At 48.9% G+C, this 27,559-nt stretch overlaps 1 protein-coding gene and 1 long non-coding RNA gene across 5 annotated transcripts in view; one reads left to right on the plus strand and one right to left on the minus strand.

Moving 5' to 3' along the window:
* The window catches only part of EVL (Enah/Vasp-like), a 152,259-nt gene that overhangs the window by 52,175 nt on the left and 72,525 nt on the right, over window positions 1-27,559 (plus strand). Inside the window, exon 1 of one of the 4 annotated variants that reach the window (XM_047864568.1) lies at window positions 23,214-23,366. The exons of the other annotated variants lie outside the window; for them this stretch is intronic. Coding sequence (XP_047720524.1) covers window positions 23,356-23,366 — 11 coding nt within the window. The 5' untranslated portion in view covers window positions 23,214-23,355. Of the gene's footprint in view, window positions 1-23,213; window positions 23,367-27,559 lie in introns of those variants that run through there. 4 annotated transcript variants of the gene reach the window in all.
* On the minus strand, window positions 15,497-23,723 carry LOC125169004 (uncharacterized). The gene is made up of 3 exons (XR_007153392.1): window positions 23,515-23,723; window positions 20,408-20,569; window positions 15,497-16,468 (listed from the first exon to the last, which is right to left on the minus strand). It is a non-coding gene; the product is annotated as an uncharacterized LOC125169004 (long non-coding RNA).

Raw genomic sequence — 27,559 nt, forward strand, 5'->3', positions numbered from 1 at the left:
AGCTAGGAGAGCTTCCGTTGATTCAGCTACGAAGCGCCCAGAACTCTATTTACAGCAGAGTATTTAATTGACACCACAGTCAGCTACTTAGAAGTTACCTCCCTTTGACGGATGAGAGAACACACCTAAAAAGGGTCAGAACCTGATCATGGTCACCAAGGTAGTCAGTAGCAGAGCCAGGACTAGAAGAGTCCAGTCTACGGATCCTGTCCTGTTTCTTTTCATCCCTGGCCCCATAGCAAGGGGACAGCGTAGATTGGGGAAGGCTGCACAGAACTCAGCCCTGAGCAGGACGCCTCAGATGGAGAGCTGAATCCTGCATCCTGGGCATCTGCCGAGGGAGCCAGAGGCACCGACAGCCAGCTCTGTCCGTTGAATAAAGCACCGCATTGAGCGTGCCCTGTAGAATTAGGAGAAAACACAAGAAACTGAAGAAGCCGTGGCAGGTGGAGACACCTGCTAAGCATGGGCGAAGCTAATATGGTGGGTTTCAGACAAACTGATCTCAATCATGCCGTTCTCTGGGCAGACTTCCCCGGCTCTACGGGGCTGCTGACGCCCTGACCTGCCATAACAAAGAGCAGGGGCAAGGGACCCAGGCCGGCAGGCATGGCAGGCCAGCACCGTGGCCCCTGGTCTGTAGTGCCCACGCGGTCGGGACGGCCAGGGCTCTGGGTCCCAAATCGGGTACCCTCTCAACCTGGCAAGCAGGGCTGCGGCCCATTTGCCCTTCACCTGCCCATCTGCCCCTTTAAGCGCTATTGTGTGTAATGAGCTAGTTTTATTAATTGAAAAATTAGTAACAACTCATAATAAAAAGCTCAATAATACTGCAACTTCACTGAGATCCTTAAACACGCGGCAGAGGCCACCGCTTAGGCAGGAAGCCATCTGGAATGGTGGTGGTATCAGGTCAACTTAGGACCCTCTGTGTGTGCCTGTGTGTATGCGCGCACGCGTGTGTGTGTGTGTGTGTGTGTGTGTGTGTGTGTGGTGCTGTAAGGAAAGAATATGGCTTTGTTTACTCACAAGGATTAGAAATTCACTGGCAAGTTTTGGGTTCTTGTTATTTGTGTGACTTTCTCTGGGTTCTCTTGAACATATCAAGGGATTGGCCCCTGCACATAACAGAAAAGAAAACAGTCATTAGCCAGGACACCAAGTAAGCAAGCGTGAGACCTGAAGGGAGACAGGGAGGTGACGAGGAGCCGGTGAGGTCCTCAGGGAACCCACAGACGATCGGCACTTTTCAGCGAGATTCCTCATGTAACTGCCCCATCATTTCACTTCTTCCAGCTTCTCCACTATTGGTGAGATGAAGTTCAGTCATTTCCTAATTACAGCAATCCTTGTTAGGCTTCATCAGGTGGAACTTTAACTAAAAGGAGTCGCTCAGGTGCACAATAGGGTAAAAAGAACTGCTGACGCGTCCAATAAACCCCACGCGAGAAAGTTCGAAATAAACAGCTGCGGTGAGGCCCATCCCCCACACCAAGGGGTGACCAGCGGATTCCTCAGCCAGCACCGGGTCCCTCCTCTCTGGCTCTGCGTCCTGGGTGGTGCCTCTGACCCCGCGGGCCTTGCTCTTGACCTTACCGGTTTCCACCCCTCCGTGTGCTTGCTCCGGCAGCAGGGGGACGCGGCAGACCCCTCGGCGCAGGGGGATTGTGTTGCTGGCACTCTGCTCCCCTCTTACAAGCCCTGTTCGTTTCTCTGCTTTTTCCTTCCTGCTTGCTTTTGAGCACGTAAAAGATGATCGTGCTTTTCTTCTCTCTGAACTCGTCCTTGCTCCTTGAACATAATATGCTGTGCAGTCACTCTGCTGTCCTGCCTCGTCTCCCTCCTGGCTGGATGGGGCTCCTCCCCGCACTGCACTCGGGCTACACCTGCTGCTCTGGTATCCGAGTTACTGCTGTTTCTCACTGTTTGCCCCATGTTTTGACGTTAGGTAGTAGGGCACAGATTGGGGAGAGGGTGACGACTCCGCTGCTTTTCAGAAAACCCGGCTGGACAAACAGGACAAAACCCGACTCCTGCACAATCCATACAGTTCACTCCCAAGACATCAAGCCTGTTTACGGATCTTCCTTATGTTTTGCTTTTACGTTTCCCCAGTCTGTAGCTAAGGGCAGCCAGGCGCCTTCCCCGGGACACTGGGGACCAAGAGGAAAGGTCTCTCCATGATGCGTCTCCATTTAACCCTTCATTACCTTTGCTACCTATGTTTTTAATCGGGTCCATAAGTAGTTCAGTACCTCAGTTTCTTTCTCTTTCAAATTAGTATGATACCGTAGGCAGGCCACAGTGCGAAAGAAATAATGGGTCTGATAACACAAAATAGCACACTATACAGTCATGGTGCTGTTAGTACATTAATAATGCAAGAATATATAATATACGATAATATGTGTTTAGCGATAGTGAAACTGTCATTGAATATGAACAGAATTGACAATAAAGACCTTCCCTTGTTCCATTTAACTCTGAGACCAGGAAAGCAGTCGGTATTACTTAAAAGGACGAAGTTATATTTGGTAGGGCAGAGAGGACAGTTTTGAAAAGATACTGAACTTTTTCAGAGCTCCTAGTGTAAGATTACGCTGTCTCTACCAGGCTGTGAGACGTAGGCCAAGTTCTTCCTGCTGGACTTGTAATGCCCTCTTTCAAATATGATGATCCATAACCTCCATGTCCACTTCACACAATAGTTGGGATAACTTATGATATGATATCTCTGAAAGCACTTTGTAAGCTGTAAAGTGTGATGCAAACATAGAAAAGGCAGAATGTCAGTGGAGAGAGCAAGGGGCAAAATGCTGTGGTACACAGACCTGGGTCCAAGGTGGCCTGCCATTTACTGGCTAAGTGGTCCTGAGCTGCTCTCTGAACCTCAGTCCTCTGGGGTTTACTGGAAATAGTGATGATAAGCGTGAGGGGCCCAGCACATAGTAGGAGCTCAATAAATGCCTTTAAAAAGGGGTTGCTATTAGAGGTATGTCCTGGATGTGACAGTTCCAGTTTTAGCCGCGTGTTGCCAAGCAGGTTTTACCATGAACTTAGACCCCATAAATAAATCTGTCTGACTTAGTGTATTTTCCTGGGATTTTTGGTGAACTGTTTTTTCATGTGCCAATTATAACGCCTGATTTAGAAAATTCTATCTGGAAGCTCTGCTTTTGATTTGCAAAGAATAGAACATTTCATAAGGTGGGAATTAATTAATCATTGATGGAAAACGTAGAATAGTGCTCTCCCACAGAAACATAGCGCAAGCCACAAATGCGAGCCACGTGGAATTTTAAATATTTAGTAGCCCTGTTAAGAAAAGTAAAAAGAACAGATAATTCTAATGATACAGTTATTTAACTGTATCCAAAATGGTATAATTTCAGCATGTAATCATTAGAAAAATTATTAATGAGCTACATTACATGACCTTCGTACTAAGTCCTTGAAGTCTGGTATGTCTTTTACATTTACGTCATTTGTCTGTTAGGACTGGCTGCATTTCAAGAGCTCATGGTCACGGTCACGATCACCCCGGTCACGGTCACGTGTGGCTTGAGGCTGTGGTATGAGACAGTGCAGCTCCAGGGTCCCAGGGAACTGAGAATTAGAAAGTGACTGACGTCTGTTGCACTGTTACATTAACAAATGGACTTCAGAGTGTTGGGCCGAAGGGAATTCCCAGATTCATGCAGTATTCGTTGCTCTGTCTTACATTTGCAGTGATTCTGGAAGTTTCCAAATACATACCCTGCAAATTGCTCCAGAATTCTCTGTGACCGACAGGAGCACAGTGGAGACGCTGGCCCCTGAAACCTCCTCATGTGCCGGCTCAGTGAGGTCCCAGCAGGGCCAGGTCACTGTGACTACTACTGTGACTGCGCCAGTAGTAGTCCCTGGGCCGGGCCAATTCGTATGTGTTTTTGTGGTGGGATGGTCTCGTTGGAGGTCAGGAACACCTTTGAGAAATTGCTGAAAGTTATGAATACACTCCCCTGAAAAAAACACAGCATGCTCAGACCACAGCTGCAGGGGGTCTGTGGGTTCCCGAAGCCCATGTGTGCAGCTCGGGTGTAGAGCAGGACGTATGCTGTGCACCGTGTGAGGGGAGAAGGTGGCGGGACGCACAGACATGCTGGGGTGTGCGAGGGACGGTTGGGGAGAATATACACGAAACTAGTACCGATACAGGCATCCCTCGTTTTATTGCGGTTCCCAGACATGGCGGGGTTTTCTTCCAAATTCACTGTTTGTGGCACCCCTGCGTCCAGCAGGTGTATTGGTGCCATTGTCTCAAGAGCTTCACGTTTTGGTAATTGTTGCAACAGTTCAGATTTTTCATTACTGCATCTGTTATGGTGATCTGCAATCAGCGGTTACGACTCTGCAAACTGAGGTGATGGTTCGCATTTTGTAGCCATAAAGCATTTTTAGTTGAGGTATGACCTGGGGCCACTGGGCACCTGCTGAAAGTAAACATAACTTTTACCTGCGCTGGGAAACAGGAAGTTCATTTCACTCACTTGGTCGCAGCGGCCTGGAACTGAACCTACAGTGTCTCCACGTAAGCTTCTAGTCCTTCCAGTCGCCTCTAGTTGAGGGCACTGGGATAGGAGGGAGATATTTGACTCTCTTTCTAAATATTTTAATTTTTTATGACATGGAACATTTCTTAAACATAGAGATTTTGCTTAAACACACACACACACACACACACACACACACACACACACACACACAACAGCAGCAATCCCAGGCTCCGGAATCCCAGGTGATAAGTGTCCAGAGAGCTGCAGCCAGAGTCTGTAGGAGAATAAACACGGCTTGAGCACGTCCATTCTGGGGCTGCAGAGATGAGCGAAACACAGGCCTGCCTGGCGTCCCCGCCCCCGACACAGACCGCCGCGGCCCACCGCTGCCAGCCGTGCCCTGTGGAGGGGTGTGGGCTGCCGGGGCAGCGTGGCCACACAGGGTTTGCCGTGATAGACCTCGGTGGACGCAGCGGGCGGTGTCCGCCCCTCCAGAGTCCCCGTGAGGGGCTCCCAGGCGTGTCTCTTCTGCATCTGTTTGGGCAGAACCTGGATTAAGGACACGTTTCCTCTCCGTGAACTGAGCGTTCGTTAGCCTGAGACTGGGTGGGAAGCGGAGACGGGGTGTTAGTAGCAGGAGCTGCGCGGTTTTGCGCTTCTCGGGGCTCCGGTCGCAGGAGAAGCTGCGTCTCCTCACTGTCTAACAGGCGACCTCAAGGCCCGGGACTGGGAGAAACCCTCGCTGGCGTGTCGCGTGCACCCACGGCCAGAGGACAGCCCGGCCGACTCAGTGCCTCTTGTTGATACGGAAAGGTTTTAGTGGCACGTGTCAAAGATAAATCCTTTGGTTCATAGATTCCAGGCCTGGATGACGGGATATTTAAAAAATATTTTTAATCCTGAACTCTGTTATTAGCTAGAGCCGCGCCAACGAAATTGACGTGGAATGTGCCGGAAGTCGACTGAAGAGGATCCCGCAAGCTGGGCAATGACTGTCAGGTGGCTGGTGTCTTAGAGGATGCGCACCCGGGGTCCTATGGAATGTAATGCCCCCTCTCTACTGTCAAGATCCCGTTACGATGTGAATTGTCACAGGGGTAACTTTGATTTGGCTTTGTGATGGGGACAAATGTGACTCTTGCCAGTGTCGCTGCTCACGGTCGGCACCCGCGGTGCAGTCTGCTGCAGAACCGTTCCCGACACACCAGTGAGTGTGCTTCCCCCGCCAGGACCCAGTGCCCAGAGCCGCCGTGCAGTCCACTGGCATCGGTACAGACGGCCGTTGGTGTTATTAATAAAGCGAAGTGCTCGGCATCACGCGTCTCACGACCGGCTTCTCTGGCAAGTGAAATGGCCTCCTTGTCAAGAAGCTTTCCCATCTACTGCTTTACTTAACCTTCATTAGCAGAGTAGAAGTGAGGAAACCAAGGCTCGGACCGCTTGAGGCTTGGAGCAGCTCTGGGAGTGCTCGGCCAGACCCTCGTGTGAAAGGCGGGGAAGCGAGGCCCCGGAAGCCCACTCGTCCGCCTGAGGTCCTGGAGCGGGTGTGCTTTGTCCCCTGACGCCCGGCCCGGTGCTCTTCCACGGCACGTGTCCGTGCACGATTCGTAGCAGAAGTGTGGGCATGAGAGCCAAGTGGATCAGTCACCTGCAAAACTGCTTGAGACAGCAGTCTGGAAATTTGGACAAAGAGTCTTCAAGGGTTTAGTTTTTTTGAAAACTGATTCGTTAACAGAGTAATTTTATTTCCCGTCAGCCGAGACTGAGGAACTCGGCGATCCCAGCCGCCTTGCTAGTGATGGTTTTTGCTGGTCACACTTGGGAGCGGTATCATTGGCTTCAGGACAGGAGAATTTTGAAATAGAATGGGCTCCGTTCTTAGGGCGGGGAGTGCCCTTCAAGGTGGTCCGGTGGTTCTCTCGCTGTCAGGACGGGCAGGGGTGCCCAGCGAAGCCAGGTGACTCGCCTGAAGTCAGATACCTGCTCCTGAGACACCGGGAGCCGAGCCCGGGTCTGCGGTGCCTCTCTGTTCCTCCGCTTCGGTTCCCCAGCTTTTGAGGGCTTGCCATCCTGCACCTCGCTTCTCCATTCAGCTCACAGGAAAGCCCCTTCAGAGACACTTGTCCTGCCCCGTGCACTGCAGGCAAGTCAGGGAGCAGGTGCCCGGGGTAGGGCTGGTGTGAGGCACCTGCTGCCTGAGAGACTCTTTACCATTGAGTCCTGCCTCTCTGCAGCGCTCCGGGGCCTTGGGTAAGCCCTGTGCTCTTCTAGGCTCCAGAGAATAAGAATACTTATTTTGCCTCACCCACCTCACTGGTGTGGCCGTCATGACGATTGAGCATGAAATCAGCTTCTTTAAGTGCAGATCTCTGCAGAAGTGTTAGGGGGTGCTCTATCTGAGAGCAGAAATAGACCAACTGCCCACTTCCTTCCCTTGCTGCTTCCTGTCCCCTTTCTCTCTGCCTTCCTCACGCACGGCCCTGTCTGGTGGTGGTGCTCCCACATGGAGAACTGGCCCTGTCTGGTGGTGGTGCTCCCGCATGGAGACTAGAGTTTTGCCCGTCCCGTCAGTCAGGCCCCGCTTCCTCCGGGCTGTCTTCCTGTGCTGCCCAGCTGTGGACCCCTAGCCCTCTAACCTGGGAGGCCTGTCTGAAAAGCTGCGTCACGAGAGACCTGCATTCAGGCGTCAGCCCTGCTGCTGACCGGCTGCTTCTCCTCTGCGGGCCTCAGTTTCCCTTACAGCCGGCTCTCTCAGCCTGGCTCAGGCGACGCTGGGGTTGGGTCACTCTGTCGCGGGGGTCCCAATCAGGTCAGCGCGCACCCTGCAGCGTGTCCCCAGTGTTAAATAAGGAGATGCAGATATTTTCTAGAACCTAGCACTCTCTCTGCTGCCTTCATACGCACGCCCTGTCTTTAGCTCATCTTTTCTTCCTGCCCAGACTGACGAGGGCCCCCCCTCCGGCCTCCCCCCTGCGCTTTTCTCAACAACATACTCGCCACACGTCGTTGTCCTCTTGAGGGCAGGGCTATATTTTATTTAACTTGACATCTTTGGTGTTTAGCGTGCTGCGTGTCATCTAACAGGCGCCCAACACGTGTTGTTAAGTGACTAAAACTCTCACCCAGGTGCAGCGCTTCTCAGTGTGCCATCCGCCATCTCCACTGACCCTCCCCGGAGCCGTGTCCCCTCGAAAGCCCTGGAGTTACTGCTTCCCTTGTAGGGAGCACACCTTAGAAGGGAAGAAGCGGGGCTGTGAACCTCAAGTCCAGCCTTCCGCCTGTTCCACGCTGCTCACGCGAGGAGCTTGGGGAGGGGACCAGCCTTAAACCCATGCGTTGTTGTTTTTCTGCTCTGTCCTGCCCTGGGTGTATTAGTAAGACGACATCAGTCAGTGATGTCTGTTCTCCCTGTGTGTCTGTGTTTGTGGTTAATCGGCGGAATGAGTTACGGAATGAATCAATGAATTCCTGGAATGCTCTGAGGCCATTGTGAGCACTGATGATCTTAAGTAATCCTGACAAGTTTTTCCTCCAGCCATGTCCTGAATCTCATGAAAGCCAGGTTTACTTCCAGCATAATTAGAGCAGTAGGTGACCCAGAAGCAGCTCAGAGCAGAAATAAACTCTTCAGAAAAGACCTGTCTGATTTCATACGATTTATTTTTTCTCATCTTGTCATTGAAAACAAGGGTTGAAATTTCAAATTGTGGGATTCTTTTCTCTTTTAAAGGCCCCTGAGACAGTGAGCCTGCAACACTGAAAACCTAAAGGGTCGGAAGAACCCTCGAGACAGGGTGTGCGAAGAGAAGGCATTGGGTATTTGTTTTTCAGCAGATACCGTGCTGATCAAGAATTTTAACAGATAGTAAAAAGGAATCCTGGCCTAAGCACCGGGAGGCTTGGTTTCCACATTCAGTTTTGCAACCAGTGTTGAGACCTTGGGCACATCTCTTTCTCTCACATGACCTCAATCCTTTCATTTGGCCATTAAACCCCAAAACAGAACAAGTCATTTGTTGAAAAGAGAGCTGTGGGGCCATCTTTGGCAACCGCGCAAAGTCAGAGTCAAAGCAGGTCTCTTCATCCGGTTTCCTACCAGAAGCAGATGTGCATTGCTCTTAAAGTTGGTTCGATGGCCTCTGTCGAACCAAAGTGGTTTTGCCTGTGGCGTCCCCCTCCCGAAAGCAAAAGTGTATCCTGGTTGTAGCCCCTGGCTCTAATCGTCTCGCAGGGATCCCATGAAAGAAGGATTCTTTCTTCCCAGGGAGCATCATTTCCGAGGTCCAGAGCAAGCGTTCTTATTCTCCGTTTATCTCTCCAGGCTGAACGCTCCATTTTCCTCAGCCTGTCCTGTGCGATGATCCCTGTGGCCTCAGCAGCTCAGCCACCCTTTCAGAATCCCCCAGGTGGCCAGTACCTCTTGTATTGTGATGTCACAAACTGATCTCAATGTTCCATGTGTGGTCCCACCTGGAGAGAGAGAGAGAGAGAGAGAGAGGAGAGGCATACTGCCCAGCCTCCGTCACGAAATAGACGAGTCGAGGACCCCAGCCCCATTGCTGGTCAAGCTCTGAGCTCTGATCATGGGACACGTGTGCAGTAGCAACAGGCTTGCCTTGGGACTGTTCGAGACGGCTTATGCGGATGGTGGACACTGGGTGGCAAGTCCAGAAGTCACTTGTCAGTTGACGTCTGACAAAGGGCAATTCAGTGGACAGAGTACTGTCTTTTCAGCAAATGCAGTTGGAACAGTCAGATGTCGGTACGACAAGAAACGAACTTCGGCCCAGTCCTCACACCTCCTACCCAAGTGACCTCTGAATGGATTCTAAATCTAAATGTCAAACCACAAAGCTGCTGGCAGAAAACTCAAGGCAGTCTTCATGACGACCAGGCTGGGCAAATGGTTCACGTGCATCTCAGCAAAAGCACCATGCATAAAATATTTTTTAAAAAAGACAGATTGGACTTAAATGAGAATTAAAAGTTGTCACCCTGTACAAGACCATGTTAGGAGAATGGAAGGACAGGAGACAGATCTGGAGCGAAGATTTGCACGTTGCAAGGGCTTGTTTTCGGAAGGTATGAAGAACTCTCAAGACTTAACAGCAAGAAAACAGTCCTGCTGTTTTAAGTGGGCAAAAGCCTTAAGTAGACGCGTGGTACTCAGATGGCAGACAGGCGCGTGGAAAGATGCGCGGCCCCACCAGCCACTAGAGACCCGCGAGTTACGAGGAGATGTGACCACACGCGTACTAGAACGGCTGAAGCGCAGACGATGCTGACAATGCCAGGTGCTGGTTGGCTCCTTACGTGGCTGGTAGGGAGGAAAATGGTACGGCCGCTCTGGAAAACAGTTGGGCTGTTTCTTACAAAGCTAAACACATAAGAGGCGCCTGGGTGGCTCAGTTAGGCTCTGACTCTTGGTCTCGGCTCGGGTCATGATCTCACAGTTGGTGAGTTTGAGCTCCGTGTCGGGCTCTGCGCTGACAGCACAGAGCTTACTTGGGATCCTGTCTCTCTCTCCCTCTCTCTCTGCCCCTCCTGCTTGCGCTCACTTGTGCTCTCTCTCTCTCAAACATCAAAAAAAGTGAAAGAGCATGTATTCACGTTTAAAAAAATAAACATGTAAACCAGCAATTCTAATACTCTACGTTTAACCCACAGAAATGGAAACTTACACTCACTAAAAACCTGTACACGTGTGTGGGGCTGTTGATGGCAGTGCTGTTTATAATGGCCCAAACAACTCTCATGGTCTTCAACCTAATGGGTAAACAATCTGTGATATAGCCACACAATACGACACTAGCCTGCAGACACGAAAAAAGAAAAAAATTGTTTAATAAACACAACAACTTGGATGAGTCTCAGAGGCATTTTGGTGAGTGAAAGAAGCCATCGTAAAAGGTTACATCCCATATGTTTCCATTTAGCGTGGCATTCTCCAGAAGAAAGGGACTGTGCTGGAGAACAGATCCGTGGCTGCTAGGGGTATATGGGTTGGGGGTGGGGGGCAGGTGCGGCCACTCAGGGTTAGCTACAGGGAGGTGGGGGAGGGACGGATGCGACGATGACACAGATCTGTACAGGTACTGGATTCATTGAAATGATTTACATTGAGACCAAACGCAACCAAAAGTTCTGAGAAACCAACAAGAAAGCTCCAGTAATTTGAATGATGAAAATGTTTCCCGTTACTATGTTCCTCTGGATTTATTTTCTTTGTAGTTAACTAAATCTAGCCAGGTGTCCTGTTCCAATGCTCAGTAAAACCATTAGAAGTCATGGAAAGGAGGCAGAGGTTTGGCAACCTAAGAGTCCTCAGTGTGCGGCTTGAGAAATGAGGAATTCTCGGGTCGAGTCCACAGATTTCCGGTCTGTTCTGGAGACTGTGTTCTGGGGAGGCCTCTGCACTCAGGAGGGCCCTCGCTTTGTCGTGTTTTCTCTCCACTTTCTGGAAAGCTGAGATAACTTAGAATTTTCACCCTGGAAGGTGTCCTTTCTACTCTGGTTTCTGAAGGGGGCAAAAATGATGGGATGATTTTTTCCAACAATCTCAAAGGCCCCCCTCCCCCCTCCCCCCCCCCCCCGCCATTAATTCATAGCCCACTTGAAAGCATGTTTTTGTCTGCATTTGGAGCATTTTTTAATAATGGCTTTGTTGAGATATGTTACCTACCATAGAGTCTGTGTACTGGAAGCACACAGTTAGTGGTTTTAGTGAATGGAGTCGTGCCCCCATGACTGCGGTGTGCTTTTTGTCACCCCAGAAGCAAGTTCTATGGCAGTCACCCTCCGGACCCTCCAGGCCTAGACAGCCACAGATTTGCTTCAGTTCTCACGGATTTGCCTGCTCTGCACACATGTCATGAAAGGAATCACTGAGGGGTTCTCTGTGGCCAGCGTCTTTCCCCCTGCCTGGCCTCCATGGCTCACGCACATCACAGCGCCGTGCACCGCTGCTCGAGACGTCATGTCCAAACTCAAGAGGGCTCAAGTCCCTCTGTCTGAAGCCAGACTGACTTTAGTTCATCCCCCTGAAGGGGACGCAGAAGCAACACTGGACTGGGATAATGGGACCTACGGCACACCCCCCCGCCCCCCGGCTGGTGGCGCAAGGGTTCTGTTTGGAGAGAGGGGGCCGGCGGGGGAGGAGAGGGGCCTTAATTTACCTTCTATGTCTTCCTGTGGTTTGAGTTCTCTACCTTTCAACAAATACAGCCTTAAAACAAGAGCCATCTGAGCGGGGAGCCTGTGCCTCCCCTCTTTTTTTTTTACTTTGTATCTCTCTTTTTAAAAAAAGTATCTAAGAAATCAGGTATTTTTAAAGTTTCACTAGCATTATTTTTTAACTACTACCCCCCCCCCCCAGATTTTTCAGTTACATTACAGAGTTGGGTCTATATTACATACGTACGTGGCCACGATTATTGTTTCTAGTAGTTAGTATTTCTCTGGATCCTCAATCATGTTTTTCTCCTTAAATTGTGTTTGTATCAGAATTGCTACCATGGGGTTCTTTTACTTAGATTTGCCCTACCACTTTTCCATGCCTTAATTTTCCATCTTGAATTATCTTTTCGTTTGAACTGTCTTGTGTAAACTGCACAATTCTGGTGCTTGTTTTCTGTCGTGTCCCACAATCCCTGTCTCTTGACTGGTGATTTTTAACCAGTCTGTGGTAGGCAGGTCACTGCTGTCACATGAGTACAGCTGCCTTCAAACCAGGCCACATGTGTTCCTGGGGCTCCCCTGGCAAGGACGGCTTGAAGCAATCCGTTTCCGGAGCCCCCGTTTCCATCCGTACTCTGTGCTGACTTGGGTCTGTCTGCCCGTGTGCCTGTGGGGTGCTGGCTCCCTTTCCCCACGCCACCTTTCAGAATTCCTCTGTTCTCACTCGAGCAGACGGGCACGTCGCCTGCCTTTCCAAATCTTAGGAAGATTCACTGCCTCAGGCTAACCCAGCCCTCAGCAGACCAAACAGAGGACTAACTTGAGGTGCACTGGCCCCAAAGGAGAGTCTCCTGGGAGCAGAGGAAGCAGCCCTGGGGAACGTGGAAGAGGGCAGCTTTCATTTCAGCAAGGCCATCAAGTCACGGCGTAGCGCCACGCCTCATCTATCGGGTTGTCCGTTGAAAATTAAAGACGTGGGGCGCCTGGGTGGCCCCATCAGTTCAGTGTCTGACTCTTGATTTCGGTTCATGAGATCGAGCCCCATGTCCAGCTCTGCGCTGACAGCAGGGAGCCTGCTTGGGATTCTCTCTCTCCTTATCTGCCCTTCCTTCCCACGTCTCAAAACAAAGAAACTTAAAAACTTAGGGGCGCTTGGGTGGCTTAGTCGGTTGAGCGTCAGACTTCGGCTCAGGTCATGATCTCACGGTTCGTGGGTCCGAGCCCTGGGTCGGGCTCTGTGCTGACAGCTCAGAGCCTGGAGCCTGCTTCAGATTCTGTGTCTCCCTCTCTCTCTCTCTGCCCCGCCCCCCCACACTCTGTCTCTCTCTCCTTCAAAAATAAATAAACATTAAAAAAAATTTTTTTTAACTTTAAAGACTTCAGAGATGGTATGCTCTCACTTTGAAGTGTATAAGCATGTTTGATTTGGAAAATCAGTCAGAATCTTTCTGATAGCAAGTCAATCTGAGTCGGCTGCCTAGCTTGAGTAAACAGGCTGTGCCGGTTATGTTTTATGACAGACCTTTTTCATGAATTGAAAGAGCTTAGGGGGCGCCTGGCTGATTCAGCCAGTCAGTGTGTGACTCTTGATCTCAGGGTTGTGAGTTCGAGTCTGTGTAATCTCTACACGATGGGGGAGTAGAGATTACTTAAAGATAAAATCTTAAAGAGGTGCTGGGTGGCTCAGTCCATTAAGTGTCGACTTCGGCTCAGGTCATGATCTTGCGGTTTGTGAGCTCGAGACCCACATCAGGCTCTGTGCAGACAGCTCAGAGCCTGGAACCTGCTTCCGATGCTGTGTCTCCCTCTCTCTCTCTGCCCACCCCCACCCCGATCGTGCTCTGTCTCTCTCTCTCTCAAAAATAAATAGACACTTAAAAAAATTTTTTTTAATCTTAAAAAAAAAGCTTAAGCTCACATATTAAATTGCATTTATAAATTTAACGTACTTAATGTACATATACCACATATAATGTTTCCAAACGTTAAGTCCTTTGCAGCCATCTAAACTTACCAGGAAGAATTATAGATGCCACCTAAAAAAAATATGCCATAGGATACATAATTTTCCTAAATATTCCTAGAGGGTACACAGCAGAAAAAATTAGGAGATGAGAGTAATAGCACTTACTTCTGTCTTATTCTATATTTCCCATATTTTTAAAATGCTTTTTCTCCTTTTCTTTCCTCCTGCCTCACCTTCTGGATATATATATTAAATTGTCTTCAGTTGAATTCAAAGCCATACGCTCTGTTTCATTCTCCTGGCTGCACCTCCTAACCTATTGTGACCCGTGCTTATCTTTCTTTTTTGTTGTCGTCGTTTTAAGGCTTCTCGAGGTTCAGGCCTGCCCAGTCATCCACACTCTCTTCCCTTCCTCTGCTCCACATAGACTCATACCCACGCCTACAAACGTTGATGTATCTGGAACTTTTGTCCTAAATTATAGATACACTTGCTTTAAAAATGGTTTTGATTATCATTCTTATCAAACACAATTAAACCTCAGGCAACAGAAAACTTCACTAGATTTTTGCTTCCCCCGATTTTTTGAACTATTTTTAAAGCCGTTTCAATCTGCGACTCCACAGTATCGTGTACGTTCACGGCGCTGTGGAGCCATTGCTCCGCTCCAGTTTCCAAACATCTTCATCCCCCCCTAAAGGAAGCTCCATACTCGTTCAGCAGTCTCTTCCCATGCCTTCCCCCCACCGCCATTAAATATATTTTTGAGGTTTTGACATCTTGGGGGGTGGGGTTTGCTGGCCGGGGAGAGAGCCCTCACAGAGCTAGCGGATTCCTGTAGACAGTAAATTGATGGTGGGGCCACTTCTCATCGACAGACCAGCCCGTCCCAGTCCATACCCCCAACACCTCCTTTATCAGGCTCCCAGTCCCCGACGCCGGGATTTCTCCTGCCCCAAACAACCCCAGACAACTGGGAACAGCCCCTGTCCTCTCAAGCCTGCTGGAATTATTGAAACTAGCACTTAACTCTGCTCCCCCTGCTCTGCCTTTCCCACAGAAACCCCGAGAAAAGCTGTGGCCTCTGCTTCCCCCTCGCTCTTCCCTGCCCCCCAGCAACACTGGTGCCTAACACCGTGCCTCTTGTTTAAGGGGAGCTGTGAGTGGCATCAGACTTTTCTTTCCGCAGCATCGTCGTCACTCGGGCACCTTCATAAACTAAGACCCAGGCACAGATTATTGCCGCCACCCACGACAACACGAATCCGTGTCCTGTGCGAATTTGCCTCGTCTGCGTATCTCCTAGAAATGGAGTCATACGACGTGTGTCTTTTCGCGGCTGGCTGCTTTCACTTAGCGTCACGTGTTCGAGGTTCATTCACGTCATAGCCTGTGTCACTACTTCCTTTTTAGGAAGCATCCCCTGGGATCATGACCTGAGCCGAGATAAAGAGTCGGACATTCAACCAACTGAGCCACCCAGGTTCCCCAACAATTATATTTTTATAACCAAAAAAAAAAAAAATCACTTGGTTCTTCCTCGTTGCCTATTCCCACCTCATGTTTTAAGTATCTCTCCACTGGCATTTATTACACTTACTAAATTTTTTTCAATGTTTTATTTATTTTTAAGGCAGAGAGACACAGAGCATAAGTGGGGAAGGGGCAGAGACAGGGGAGACACAGAATCCGAAGCAGGCTCCAGGCTCCGAGCTGTCAGCACAGAGCCCAACACGGGGCTCGAACTCACGAACCACAAGATCATGACCTGAGCCGAAGTCGGACGCTCAACCGACTGAGCCCCCCGGGCGCCCCTATACTTACTAAATTTTAAAATTCTCTTTCCCGTGGTATAGGTCTTCCAAAGAAGAAACTCATTTCTGTGTTTCTTTTACTCTCACATCACCACATCACAACTTCGCTTCCAACACCAGATGTGTGGGTTGTTATGAATAACAGAAGGTGCCCATTTCACTTAGATCACACTGAATCTAGTTCAGGAAGTGAGGACAAAGACCAAATATAACAAAAGATGCTCCCATTGCTCGTAGGCTTTGGAGATTCCAGGGGTTTGGGGAGCTGCAGGCCAGAAACTGGGACACAGATCAAATATATATTTATTATATATCACAGGTTGCTTCATTTGTTGTTTCTCTTCCAGGTCTGTAATAAGTGCAAGCATATAATAGAGATGTTAGAATTTTCCCCTGTGAGTTCATCATTGTTTCCTTGGAGCGTTCGTGTGGCTTGGCTGGTGATGTCTATTTGTGCTGCAGATGAGTTTGGCCAGGAGCTCGGTTGGGATAGAAGTTTGTAGGGGCAAAGCACCCTGGTATTGCGTTCTCGGCGCAAACATTCCCTTTGCAAATGCTGACATTTGAAAAGCCAGACCATATCAGTATCCTCTCTGTACACCAGTAATGCACGTACTTCCTGAGTACCGGTCTTCAGCAGAACAGTTTAGCAAACATTCTGAACACCCAGTATGGTTACCAAGAATTGTGCTGAGCACAGCTGGGTATAAAAGAATAAAACAGATAGCCCCTCCCTAAAGAACAACCATCTGTGACAATTAAACTGATAATATTGTAGAATGCAGAAGAAACATAACAGCAGGAATAATTTTGTCTATCGTGGGGGCTCAGTAAACACTTGACCGAAGAGGTGGCTCTTGAAGGGCAAACCCGGGTTTGATTGCGTTTGGTCATGCAGCTTTGCCAACAGGTTTTCCTGTGTCAGTGGTGGTAACTAATTCTCTGTAGCCATTTCTCCACCCCCTTCTTCTCCGTTCCTAGGAAGTGAGGACCTTCCTATCAGAACACTCTTTTTTTTAAAGCACAAATTTCATGAAAAACCAGTATAATAAAGCAGAATTTTTTCTATGTTTCTTAGTCAAAGACCGTTTTATGCTCAAACATCCCACCAAGAGAGAGTAGAAGAGAAAGCAGTCCATTTACAGAAAAGGAAACTAAGAGCCACAAAAGTTAGATAACTTTCCCGAGCCGCACAAGTCTTTGAATTCAGTCTCCTAAGTACAGTGCCCTTTAGTGTAGCTCCCTGATTTGTTATCAGTCACTCTGCTGTCTATTGGGATCTAGACACATGGAAAACACTCTTTCAAATCAAGTCAATACAGTTGCGGTTACTGAGCATTTACTGTGTTCAAGATGCACAGCCAAATGCCTTAGCATTTAGTATCCTGTGTGAGATTTGGTGACTTTTCCTTGCATTCACTCACTCATTCATATATTCATCATGCAGTTAACATTTACCCTGTACCTACTACATCCTAAACAGTGTACTAAGTGCTGAGTTCAATTCATAGTAATACATTCTAAGGTGCTGCCTTAAACAAGACATTTCTCTTTTTTTTTTTCAAGTTTATTTTTGAGAGAGAGAGAGAGACAACGAGAGTGAGTGGGGGAGGGGCAGAGAGAGAAGAGACAGAGAAACCCAAGTAGGTTCCCCGCCATCAGTGCAGAGCTCAATGGGGGGCTAGAACTCACGAACCACAAGATCATGACCTGAGCCAACATCAAGAGTCAGATGCTTAACCAACTGAGCCACCCAGGCGCCCCTCAAACAGGACATTTCTTAACACTCTCACTGAATTGCTCTTCAGATGTTAACAGCTCCTATCCTATTTTTCTAGCATTTTCTATTGCCTTGACATGATTGATTTAGGAATTGGTGCTGTACCTGCAGTTCATAGTTATTAACGTGGCCAGTCCTTTGATTGAACAGATGAGGAGGCCAGGATTGAGAGTAGAGAAGTGAACGCCCAAGGATGTATGGTGTATCAGTGAGAAAGCGTGGGCACGAATCCATATCTCATAACACCCTGGCCAGAAATCTTTCCACATTTCTTATTACTCATAATTTTGCACAAGTGCCTGATCAAAGTTAGACGGCAGAGTTAAAAGAATGCCCTCAGAAGGTGCACTCTTCCCGCTTATCTCCTCATTGAAACTGAGAAAAGACAGTTGTCATATGACTGGAGGACAGAGGAGAGGAAGGATGGAGGTGAAAGGCACATTCTCACGGTGAAGATGTTTACACTCAGGCTGACATCTTCAGGAAGTGCTCAGAAAATGAAAAAGAGTACCCTTTGGTAGTTTCATAATCATCATTGACTTCTGCTGCAAGCCACGACAGCATGATGATCACGGACTTGCTCTCTTGACAAAAAACCCGTGAAACTGAACAAAATGTACGAAGCACCTGAATATAAAGGATACTTAAAAATTTGCATAAAATACTAAATTCTTGTTGTTTTCAGGCATTGACAGGTAGCACAGGACTCCAATTCTTGAGTGCAGAAACATTGATAAGCCCCACAGTGGCTCTGGCTTTCTGCCTGGGACTCCTTTTTGGTTTTGGCACAAAGTGGTGGGGCTCCGGCCGAAAGGTGATCTTAATGAGCTCAGAAGGCAGATACATATTGGAATTCCAGGCTTCTGAAATAGCTGGATGTTGCAGGGCAGAGAAATAGAGAAGAGGAAGCCTCGTGGTAGGAGCAGGGATAGCAGAGTTTTGTGTAGGGGTTCACTTTGGGTAGCTGGCTAAGGGCTGGCCGGCTATGCACGTGTAGAATGAGACGGTCTAGGAGGCCTGCAGAAGGGCTAAGAACTGAATGATGATGCCCAAGTTCGTGCAGTGCTGGGATGTGTTGGAGATTCTAGTCAGCCTTAATGAAGAGACCTCACTGAGCACCTCAGGCATTCAGTTGAGACCCCAGAACAGCCATACCTTAGGAGTGAGGGTGGTGCCCTTGAGTAAGGGCTACCCCCTAGGGCTAAGTTCAAAATGGAAAAAGAACTTAAGAAGGAATTAATACACACTTGGTCGCACTGAAAGAATCTTCCAGTAATTTACCTGCCTGCTAGGACAAATTGAGTACCTTTAAAGGAAGACAGTATAACACAGACTCTGCAGCATGTCATAACGATGTCTAACATGCAGTCATAAATTTGTGAACATATAAAGAGCCAGAAGATGTGAGGGGGAAAAGCAATCAGTAGACCCTTAAGTGATGCTTAAGTTTGAATTTGCAGGCAGGTGCTTCCAAGTGGCTGTTACAAATATGCTCAAAGACTTAGAAGATGGATACAGTGAGCAGACATACAGAGAAATGGAAATTGTAAAAAGAAATTTACCAAATGGAAATTCTAGTACTAGAGGTGAAATTTTAAAATTCACTGGATGAGATCCACAAAAGTGGCTCAGAGATTGTATTAAAAAGGGTTAGTGGACTTGGATACTGATCAATAGAAATCCTCTAAAAGCCAGGGAAATCACATTGGGAAAAATTAACAGAGCCTTGGTGACTTTGGGGGATGATACCAAGAGGGCTAAATGTGTATGATTGGAATCCTTGAGGAAGAGGAGAAAGGGAATGGGGCAGAAGGATAATGCTTGAGGAAATAACTACCAAAACCTTCCCAAACTTGCTGAAAAACCTTAACTCACATATCCAAGAATCTCAGCAAACGCCTAGCAGGATAAATACAAAGAAAACCACACTTAAGCCCATCATAGTCACGCTGCTGGAAACCAAGAAAAGGAAAATATTCAAAGCGACCAGGGAAAATATGGTACATTATATACAGAGGATGATGACATAAATGATGGCTGGCTTCTCATCAGAAACCATGGATGTCAGAGACAGTGGAACAATGTTTTTTTTAACTGCTAAAAGAAAAAAAAAATCTCAAAATTCTCTATTCAGAAAAAAGTATGTTGGCGAAATAAAGGTGTTTTTCAAATAAAAGAAAGCTAAAGCATTTGTTGTAGTGGTATACCTGCTGTTATATTCCTCAGCTGAAGAAAAATGATGGAAACTCAGATGTCTAGGAGGGGATGAGGAGTACTTGAAAGGATAAGTATATAAGTAAATAGGAGACTTTTTCTTGTGAAATATATATATTTTTATGTGGATGTGTACATGACTGTGTAAAGCAAAAATATATTAATGTATAACACCGTATTGTGACTGTAATACATGTGATGACTGTCCCATGAAGGATGGGAGTGCATTTATGTGATCGCTGTGTACTTAACACTTTACAGGAAGTGGCACAATGGTAACTCTGAGTATACTGTACAGAGTTAAGAATGTCTATTGCAATCCCTAGAAAGACCTGTAGATAATAATATGAAGGGGCCCCTCGGTGACTCCGTCAGTTAGGCGTCCAGTTGTTGATTTTGGCTCAAGTCACGATCTCACAGTTGTGAGAGTGCGCCCTGTACCGGGCTCTGCACTGTTACTGCGGAGCCTGCTTGGGATTCTCTCACTCCCTCTCTCTCTCTGCCCTTCTCCTGCCTGCCCACGTGCTCTCTCTCAAAATACACATTAATATAATAATAATAATGTAAAGACATATAGCCATAAAGTCCATAGAGAAATTAAAATGGAATTCTAAAAAGTAATTTATCCCAAAGAATGTGGGAAAAGAGAAACAGGGAAACCAAAACAGATGAAACAAACAGAAAACAGCAAAATGGTAGACCTATGTCCAAACATGTCAATAAATTACATGTAAATAGACTAAATATTCCAGTTAAAAGATAGAGATTGTCAGACCAGGTGGAAATGCAAGGCTCAATTGTATACTGTCTATAAGAGACACTCTTTAAATACAAAAGTAAAAGAGGCTGAAAGTAAACGGATGTGTAGTGGGCAGAGTAATGCTACCATCCCACCTTAATCCCCAGGCTGTGAACATGTTACCTTAGGTGGCAAAAGGGATCGGAGTTATGCATCTGGAGATGAGGCAAGTTATGCCACTTAGGTGGCAGATATGATCGGAGTTATGCATCTGGAGATGAGGCAACTATCCTGATTATCCAGTGGGGGCTGGTCTAATCCCATGAGTTGTTAAAAGTGGAAAACCTAAAAAAGAAAATGGTAACTGTGTGAGGTGATGAACATGTTCGTTAGCTTGACCATGGCGATTATTTCCCAATGTATACATATATCAAGACATCAAGCCATACACCTCAAATGTAGATAAATGATATGTTTATATGTATATACAGTTTTTGTCAGTTATACCTCAATAAGGATGAAAATAATAAAAGCCCCCCCCCCCCCCCCGTCAAAAGACCCCTCAGATATGGCCAAAAGAAGCGACCACAGTGCAGAACCTTTCCTGGCTCTGGTCAGAGATCGATGTTAGATTGGAAGGGTGAATTGTAGTGGTTCTGCATTCCTGGCTTTGTAGGAGGAGGAGGAGGGGGCCATGAGGAAGGAGCATAGGTGGCCTCTCGAAGCTGAAAAAGGCCAGGAAGTTCTCCTTTAGAGCCTCCAGAGGGAAATATAGCACTTCCAACACCTTGGTTTTAGCTCAGTGAGACCCGTGAGATCTATGTCGGACTTCTGACCTATTATCTTACAAAACTGAGATAACAGATTTGTATTATAAACCGTCAGTGTGCAGTAATTTTCTACAGCAGCAACAGAAAACCATACGGGACGGAGAAGGATACACCAAGCAAATAGCATAAGAACCTGCACAACTACGTTAATACCAGATAAAGTAAACTTAACGACAAACGGTTACCAGTGATAAAGAGGGACATTTCCTACCGATCGGAGGGTCAGTTCGTCAGGAAGATATTTTAGTCATGAAAGTATAGGTACCCCGATAAGAGCTCCAAAATACATGTAGTAAAATCGCAGAATTAAAGAGAATAACGGACAGATCACCAGTTGGAGATGTTAAACCTTTTTCTCATCAGTTGATGGAACAATTAGACAAAAACAAATCAGCAAACCGTAGGGACTTTGATCTGAACAACACTTGACCTAATTTCCATTTTTAGAACACTATACCCAATTTTAGGATACATGTCCTTGTGCACATAGTACATTCACCAAGGTAAACTTCACGCCTGGCCATGAAACAGGTCTCTGTAAATTTTAAAAGATTGGAATCAGGGGCGCTGGGTGGTGCAGTTGGTTAAGTGGCTGACTTCAGCTCAGCTCATGATCTCACAGTTCGTGAGTTTGAGCCCCACATCGGGCTCTGTGCTGACAGCTGAGAGCCTGGAGCCTGCTTCGGGGTCTCTCTCTCTCTCTCTCTCTCTCTCTCTCTCTCTCTCTCCCCCTCTCTCTCCCTCTCTCTCTGCCCCTCCCTCTTTAAAAAAAAAAAGATTGAAATCATACCAGGAAAAACAAAAAGTTACACTAATTACGTTCTTTGACCACAATAGAATTAGAAATAAGTAACAATAACAGATACTTTAAAAACACCAAATATTTAGAAATTAAAATACTTCTAAATAAGCTATAGATAAAAGAAATCATATGGAAAAATAGAAAATATTTTGAACTAAAGGAAAATAAAAAGCAAAATATGTCTAAGTTTGTGGTTTGCACCTAAAGCAGTGCTCAAAAGGGAATGTGTATCTTTGAAAGCCTTTTAAAATACATTTTCAGGGCGCCTGGGTGACTCGGGCAGTTAAGCGTCTGACTTCGGCTCAGGTCATGATCTCACGGTTCATGAGTTCGAACCCCGCATCAGGCTCTGTGCTGACAGCTGGGAGCCTGGAGCCTGCTTCGGATTCTCCCCCTCTCTCTGCCCCAACCCACTCGCATTCTGTCTCTGTCTCTCTCAAAAATAAATCAAAACATTAAAAAAAAATTTTTTTTTAATTTTTTTTAAATACATTTTCAACCTTCAAAGTACTTTCTAGCTTAGCTGTCCGGCTAGAACTGCTCTTCCTACACTGCTCTGTGCAGCTGTTTCCCGCTGTATCAATCATAACATCTTAATACCTTTGGTCGTTAGCTTTTCAGTGATTGTGTTTTGGTTCTGGGACAAGGCCTCTCTGCGGCCCCAGTTAATTTGGAACCAAGGGTTGGGAATGGACCTTATCTCCACGAGAGCCCGGTGGAGGCAGGCAAAGTAAGGGTCGTTAGCCCGTTACACAGTTGAGGAAACTGAAGCCCCAGGGCCTCTTGACGAACAAGTAACAGGGCTAGGTTTCCTGTGTTCCCCACACATTTCTTTTCCTCGCAGGCCCTCAGCTGCCAACTGAGATCACCCCGTCAGAAGTGTCTCCCCAGCAGAGGTGCAAAACGGGCACTAAGGTCAATATTAAACCTTTAGCAGCTGTTAAAACCTCATCATGTAGCCTTGTGTCCTCCGGAGGATCGGTGAGGATACTTCTGAGTTTTCTCGGGGCCTTTTCATAAAAGCCTTTAGGGAGCCACCCGCCCTGACCTCCCCTTTCTAGGGCAGGTGGGAGACCCCGGGCCCAGACCTTTCAGGTGGCTGAGGCCGAGCGGGGAGGCCCTGAGCTGGGGGGCAGCCAGTACCACCGCAGGCCCTGCGCCCAGCCTGCCGCTGCGCCCTCGCAGGAAGTGCTTCGGGGCTTGAGGCCCCGGCCTGCGAGGCCTGCGAGTTTCAGGTGGTGGTGGCTCCCGGCCGCCCACGCTGCTGGGGCTCTGTACTGTGAGCCTCTTGTTTCTCTATTTTCTACCTAGGTTTCAGTTTGTAACTGGGGTTTATTTCCCCTTTGTCTCTGGTTCAGCTTCCTTTTCCTGTTTGGTTTGAAGTTGAGTCTAAAAATCAAGTTTGCTGCCCTCCGAGGGTCTGTGGTCCTCTGATCGGCAGAGCCTGTGGAGTACAGGACTCACCTCCTCAGGGTTCCCTGTGCTAAAGCCTTCCAGCCATGGCCACGGGGTGAGTATGGGGACCAAAAAGGGGACAGAAGAGTGTCTGGAGGAGACCTAGAATCATAACGGTGTAGAGTTGAAGGGACCACAGAAATCATCTCGGACCGCCTTGCTATAATAATGGGGAAACCGAGGACCGAGGACAAGGGACTTACCCAGGGTCACCCAGCAAGTTCGTGACCGAGCCCATCCACTCTTCATCTGCTGGCCTGTCATTACATGGGCCCGTGTCTCTTACTGTCTGTGATCTTTAATGGCTTCTGTGTTGAAAGCACTCCTCAGAGGTCAAACACCCGTCTCGGGTAATAGGAGGGGTTTGACGATCTAACGGGGTCCGGGTTTGGCTCTGATGCCCTTGGCTCCTCTCTCCAGAATGGCCTGAAAACATTCAGATTGTTTTCTCTAAATACTGGGGCAAATAGGGAAGCGCCGAGGTTCCTTTTGTAAGAGAAACTTTGTCAACTGACGAGCACAATCCTGACCTGCTTGAGAGAGTGGCAACTGACTTGGGCCGTCGGCCACTCAGACCTGCTGCTCAGCTCTTGGGTGGGCGGCAGCCAGGCCACACGGTTCCCATCGGATCATGACTGCTCTCTCTAAAGATGGGGAGGCACTCCCCAGCCTGTGACCCCATGGAAGACTGTAGGCGATAGGTGTCTTATCGTCTGGGGGTTTTGGTGTTGACTTGATTAAACTCATTATAAGTTTGTGTCTTAGCATAAAATGATAATCCCTTACCTCACAAAGTACTTCTCAGTTTCCAAAATGCCGTTTCGGTGGCATGGGGCTGATCAGGGCGGTAGCATCACTCCTGTTTTGTGGGTGAGGAGGCCCAGCCTCTGCAAAGTCGTGCCGCCCGGTCAGGGTCGTGTGTGGCGGGGAGAGGAGGGATGGCCGCACCTAGCGGTTTTTCCAGGGCACAGCACAGGCACTGTGGCAGCATTTTACAGTGAGCTAATAAAACCGGCCCTACAGTAAGGAGATCTTGGCCGACACTCCCGCTCAGCAGAAGAGGGGATTTGGTGAGGGGCGTCGCAGCCTTGGCCAGGCCGCCGGAATCCTTTCCTTCAGGCCCAGAGTCGCCAGGGCCAGGAAAACACACCGTCCTCTTTATGGTTGCCTTTATTCCTGCTCCTTTGCAGCGGGTTTTCTGTCATGTTAGTGATTTTCCTGTAACTTTAAAGGACTTGTGGGTGGGGCTGTGGAGAACAGCATACTTGCACCTCAAAGGCATGTGAACGTCCACAGTGGGTAGGGACCAAAGTCATTTTCAGCTGTGAGGTACAGTGTGAATAGCTCAGGCCGTTCACTCTGGCCTGTCAACCGCCACTTGCAGGAAGGTATGTCGGAAGTGAACGGGAGGAAACAACACGGGTTTTTAAAGGTCTTTTAAAATTGTCAGAGTCTTGGAATTTTCCATCTTGAAAGGCCCTTAGGAGCCTATCCACAGTAGATCATTCAGGTTAGCGGTGCTTTAGGCCTCTTGCCCTCCACTTCAGCCAAACTAAGTCTCTTTCATCTTTTTAAAGTATCCCTCCCTATTTCTTTGAGGAAAAAAGAGTGTCTTGTTGGCGATGATGCTTTTGAAGTCTGGAAGCCGCCTGAGGAGTCCAGCTCTGAGGTGCACACACCAGGAAGTGGGGGCCCAGAGCCCAGGGGTCCGGGCAGGACTTGTCTGGTGACTGACGTAGTGGCCGGCCAAACCAGAGGCCCCGCTGTCCCGCACTGCCCTCTGCACGCACAGCGCCGGCGGGCAGGGTCGGTGGCCACAAGCACAGCGGCCGGAAGGCCCGCCAGCTTTTTGGTTTTCCTCCTGCGGACCGAACAGGGTACATACACATCCAGGTTCCTAAGTCACCGTCGAGCCTGTGTGGGGTCACGGGGCTTTCGAGTCACGAAAACTTGTCTGCCAGGCCCAGCTCCGGCCGTCCGAGCGCTCAGCTGTGGGCTGGGAGCCGGAGCGTCCGGGGCACGTGGCGGTGTCCAGCCTCCCCTCGCGGGCAGTGTCGCCCTTCTTTCTCTCAGCGGTCCTCAGGGCGGCGAGTCTCGTTTTTATCGTTTCCGCGTCACAGAGGAAGAAACCAAGGCAGAGAAGGAGCAACCCGCCGGGAAACCTAGCCTTGAGCTCATGGCTCCTGACTCCAGATGCTTTGTCCTCTGCCCTTCCGCACCGACCGAGAGCTGGTCTCTGCTCAGAGACGCGGGGACACGCGGGGTGGGGGGACAGCACTTAGAAACGGAGAGCCCTTGAGTCCTCAGGGCTGCGCGCACGCGCAGTGGGGAGCGTAGACGGGAAGAGCAGTGCGGGTTGAGACGTTGGGGCTGTCAGGAGCGACTTCCGGGAGAAAGGGGGCTCTCGGGGGAGCTCAGAAGGAGAGGGCATGACTTTAAAAAGGAAAGGAGCGAGCGTCCCAGTCAGCGTCCCCCGGGGGCTGCTCTCTCTGGGTGCCGGGGAAGCAGGGGAACAAGACAGGCCGTCCTGTCCCAAAACCGCACTGGGGGCAGGGACACAGTCCAGAAACCACAGAGGAGAGAGAGACCGGAATGTGCCCGAGGCTGGCGGCGAATGGCTGGGCCATCGCCTTACCCAGCGGCCCCGCTGGGGACATTGACTCAGACACCTCAGCCGGGAGGTCACGAGGTCAGCCACGAGGCAGCCTTGCCAAAATCTGAAGATGGAAATGGGAGGTGGGGGCAAGCGTGAAGGCCCTGACGGGCACGGTTTGGTGGGGTCAGGGGTCGAAGAACGGGGAAGCTGAAGCTCCTTGGATCTGGGGAGGGAAGGAGGTGAGGGCAGAGGAGAAGGCAGGCCTTCTCACACAGAGCCGCCAGGCCTGGCGAGGAGTTTAGATTTCCTTCATTGTCTTAGGAAGCCTTTGGAGGGTTTTAAGCAGAAGGAAAGGCGTCTGATAGAGGCTTAAGAAAAATCACTCGGGCCGCTGCGTGGATGGTTCTCCTTGTGGCAAGAGTGGAGGCCGGGGGCCCTCCCGGGGCTCTTGCGGTCCTGCAGCGAATCGGGGTGGTTTGGACTAGGGACGGGGCAGCCGGTGTAGGGGGCATGTGCTTCGGAGGCACGGGCTCCAGGACATCCTGGTGGGTCAGATGTGGGTGTGAAGGAAAGTGATTCACACCTGTCTCGGGGGACCTGTGGTTTCTTTTGCCACAGCGGGGGTGGGAGCCTCGGTACAACAACTGGAGCGCCGCTGGGGTCCGTGGGGTTTTGGAGCCTGCGTCGGCGGGCTCCCGGTAAATGTCGGTTGAACAAGACCGCAGCGAGCGGGAAGCGGCTGATCTCACGGTGCGGCAGGAAAGGCTACGGAACAAAATGTATCTGCCCCTTTCCGTGGAGCCAACTAATCTTAATCCCTTCCCTGTCTTCCTCCTGTCTTTATTGCGCTTGGGTGTTTTATTTTTTCTAAAGGCTTCTCACCTTCCAACACACTGCAAACTTATTTACTATTTAAAAAAACTTTTTGGGGGCGCCTGGGTGGCTCAGTCGGTTGGGCGACTGACTTCGGCTGGGGTCATGATCTCACCGTTCGTGGGTTTGAGCCCCATGTCAGGTTCTGTGCCGACAGCTCGGAGCTCGGAGCCTGCTTCCGATTCTGTGTCTCCTCTCTCTGGCCATCCCCTGCTTATGCTCTGTCTCTCTCTGACTCTCAAAAAATAATTAAGTGTTAATTAAAAAAATTGTTTTTAACTTTTTTAAGTCTATTTATTTTGAGAGAGACAGAGACCACATGATCAGGGGAATGGCAGAAAGGGAGAGAGGGAGAGGGAGAAGGAGAGAGAGGGAGAGAGAGAGAGAGAGAGAGAGAGAGAGAGAGAGAGAGAGAATGAATATCCCAAGCAGGCTCCGCACTGTCAGCACAGAGCCCGACACGTGGCTCAAACTCACGAAACCATGATATCATGACCTGAACCATAACCTAGAGATGCTTAACCGACTGAGCCACCCAGGTGCCCCAAACTTATGTACTATTTTATTGGTTGTCTCTCTCCACCCCTCTAGAACGTAAGTTCCAGGAGGGGAGGGTTTTGTCTGCTTCGCTCACAGACACAAAGACAGTGCACATTTGTCCAAATGCTGCACGTCGTTAACTGCGTTTGTCGTATGACCCTGGAGATGCCTGGGCTACCAGAGCTGCTCCTCGGTGCCGCTTCCTGGCGTGGCGTGGTAGAGAAGAGGCCAGAACGGCA

The sequence above is a fragment of the Prionailurus viverrinus genome, chromosome B3 (assembly GCF_022837055.1).
Source record: "Prionailurus viverrinus isolate Anna chromosome B3, UM_Priviv_1.0, whole genome shotgun sequence".
NCBI lineage: Eukaryota > Metazoa > Chordata > Mammalia > Carnivora > Felidae > Prionailurus > Prionailurus viverrinus.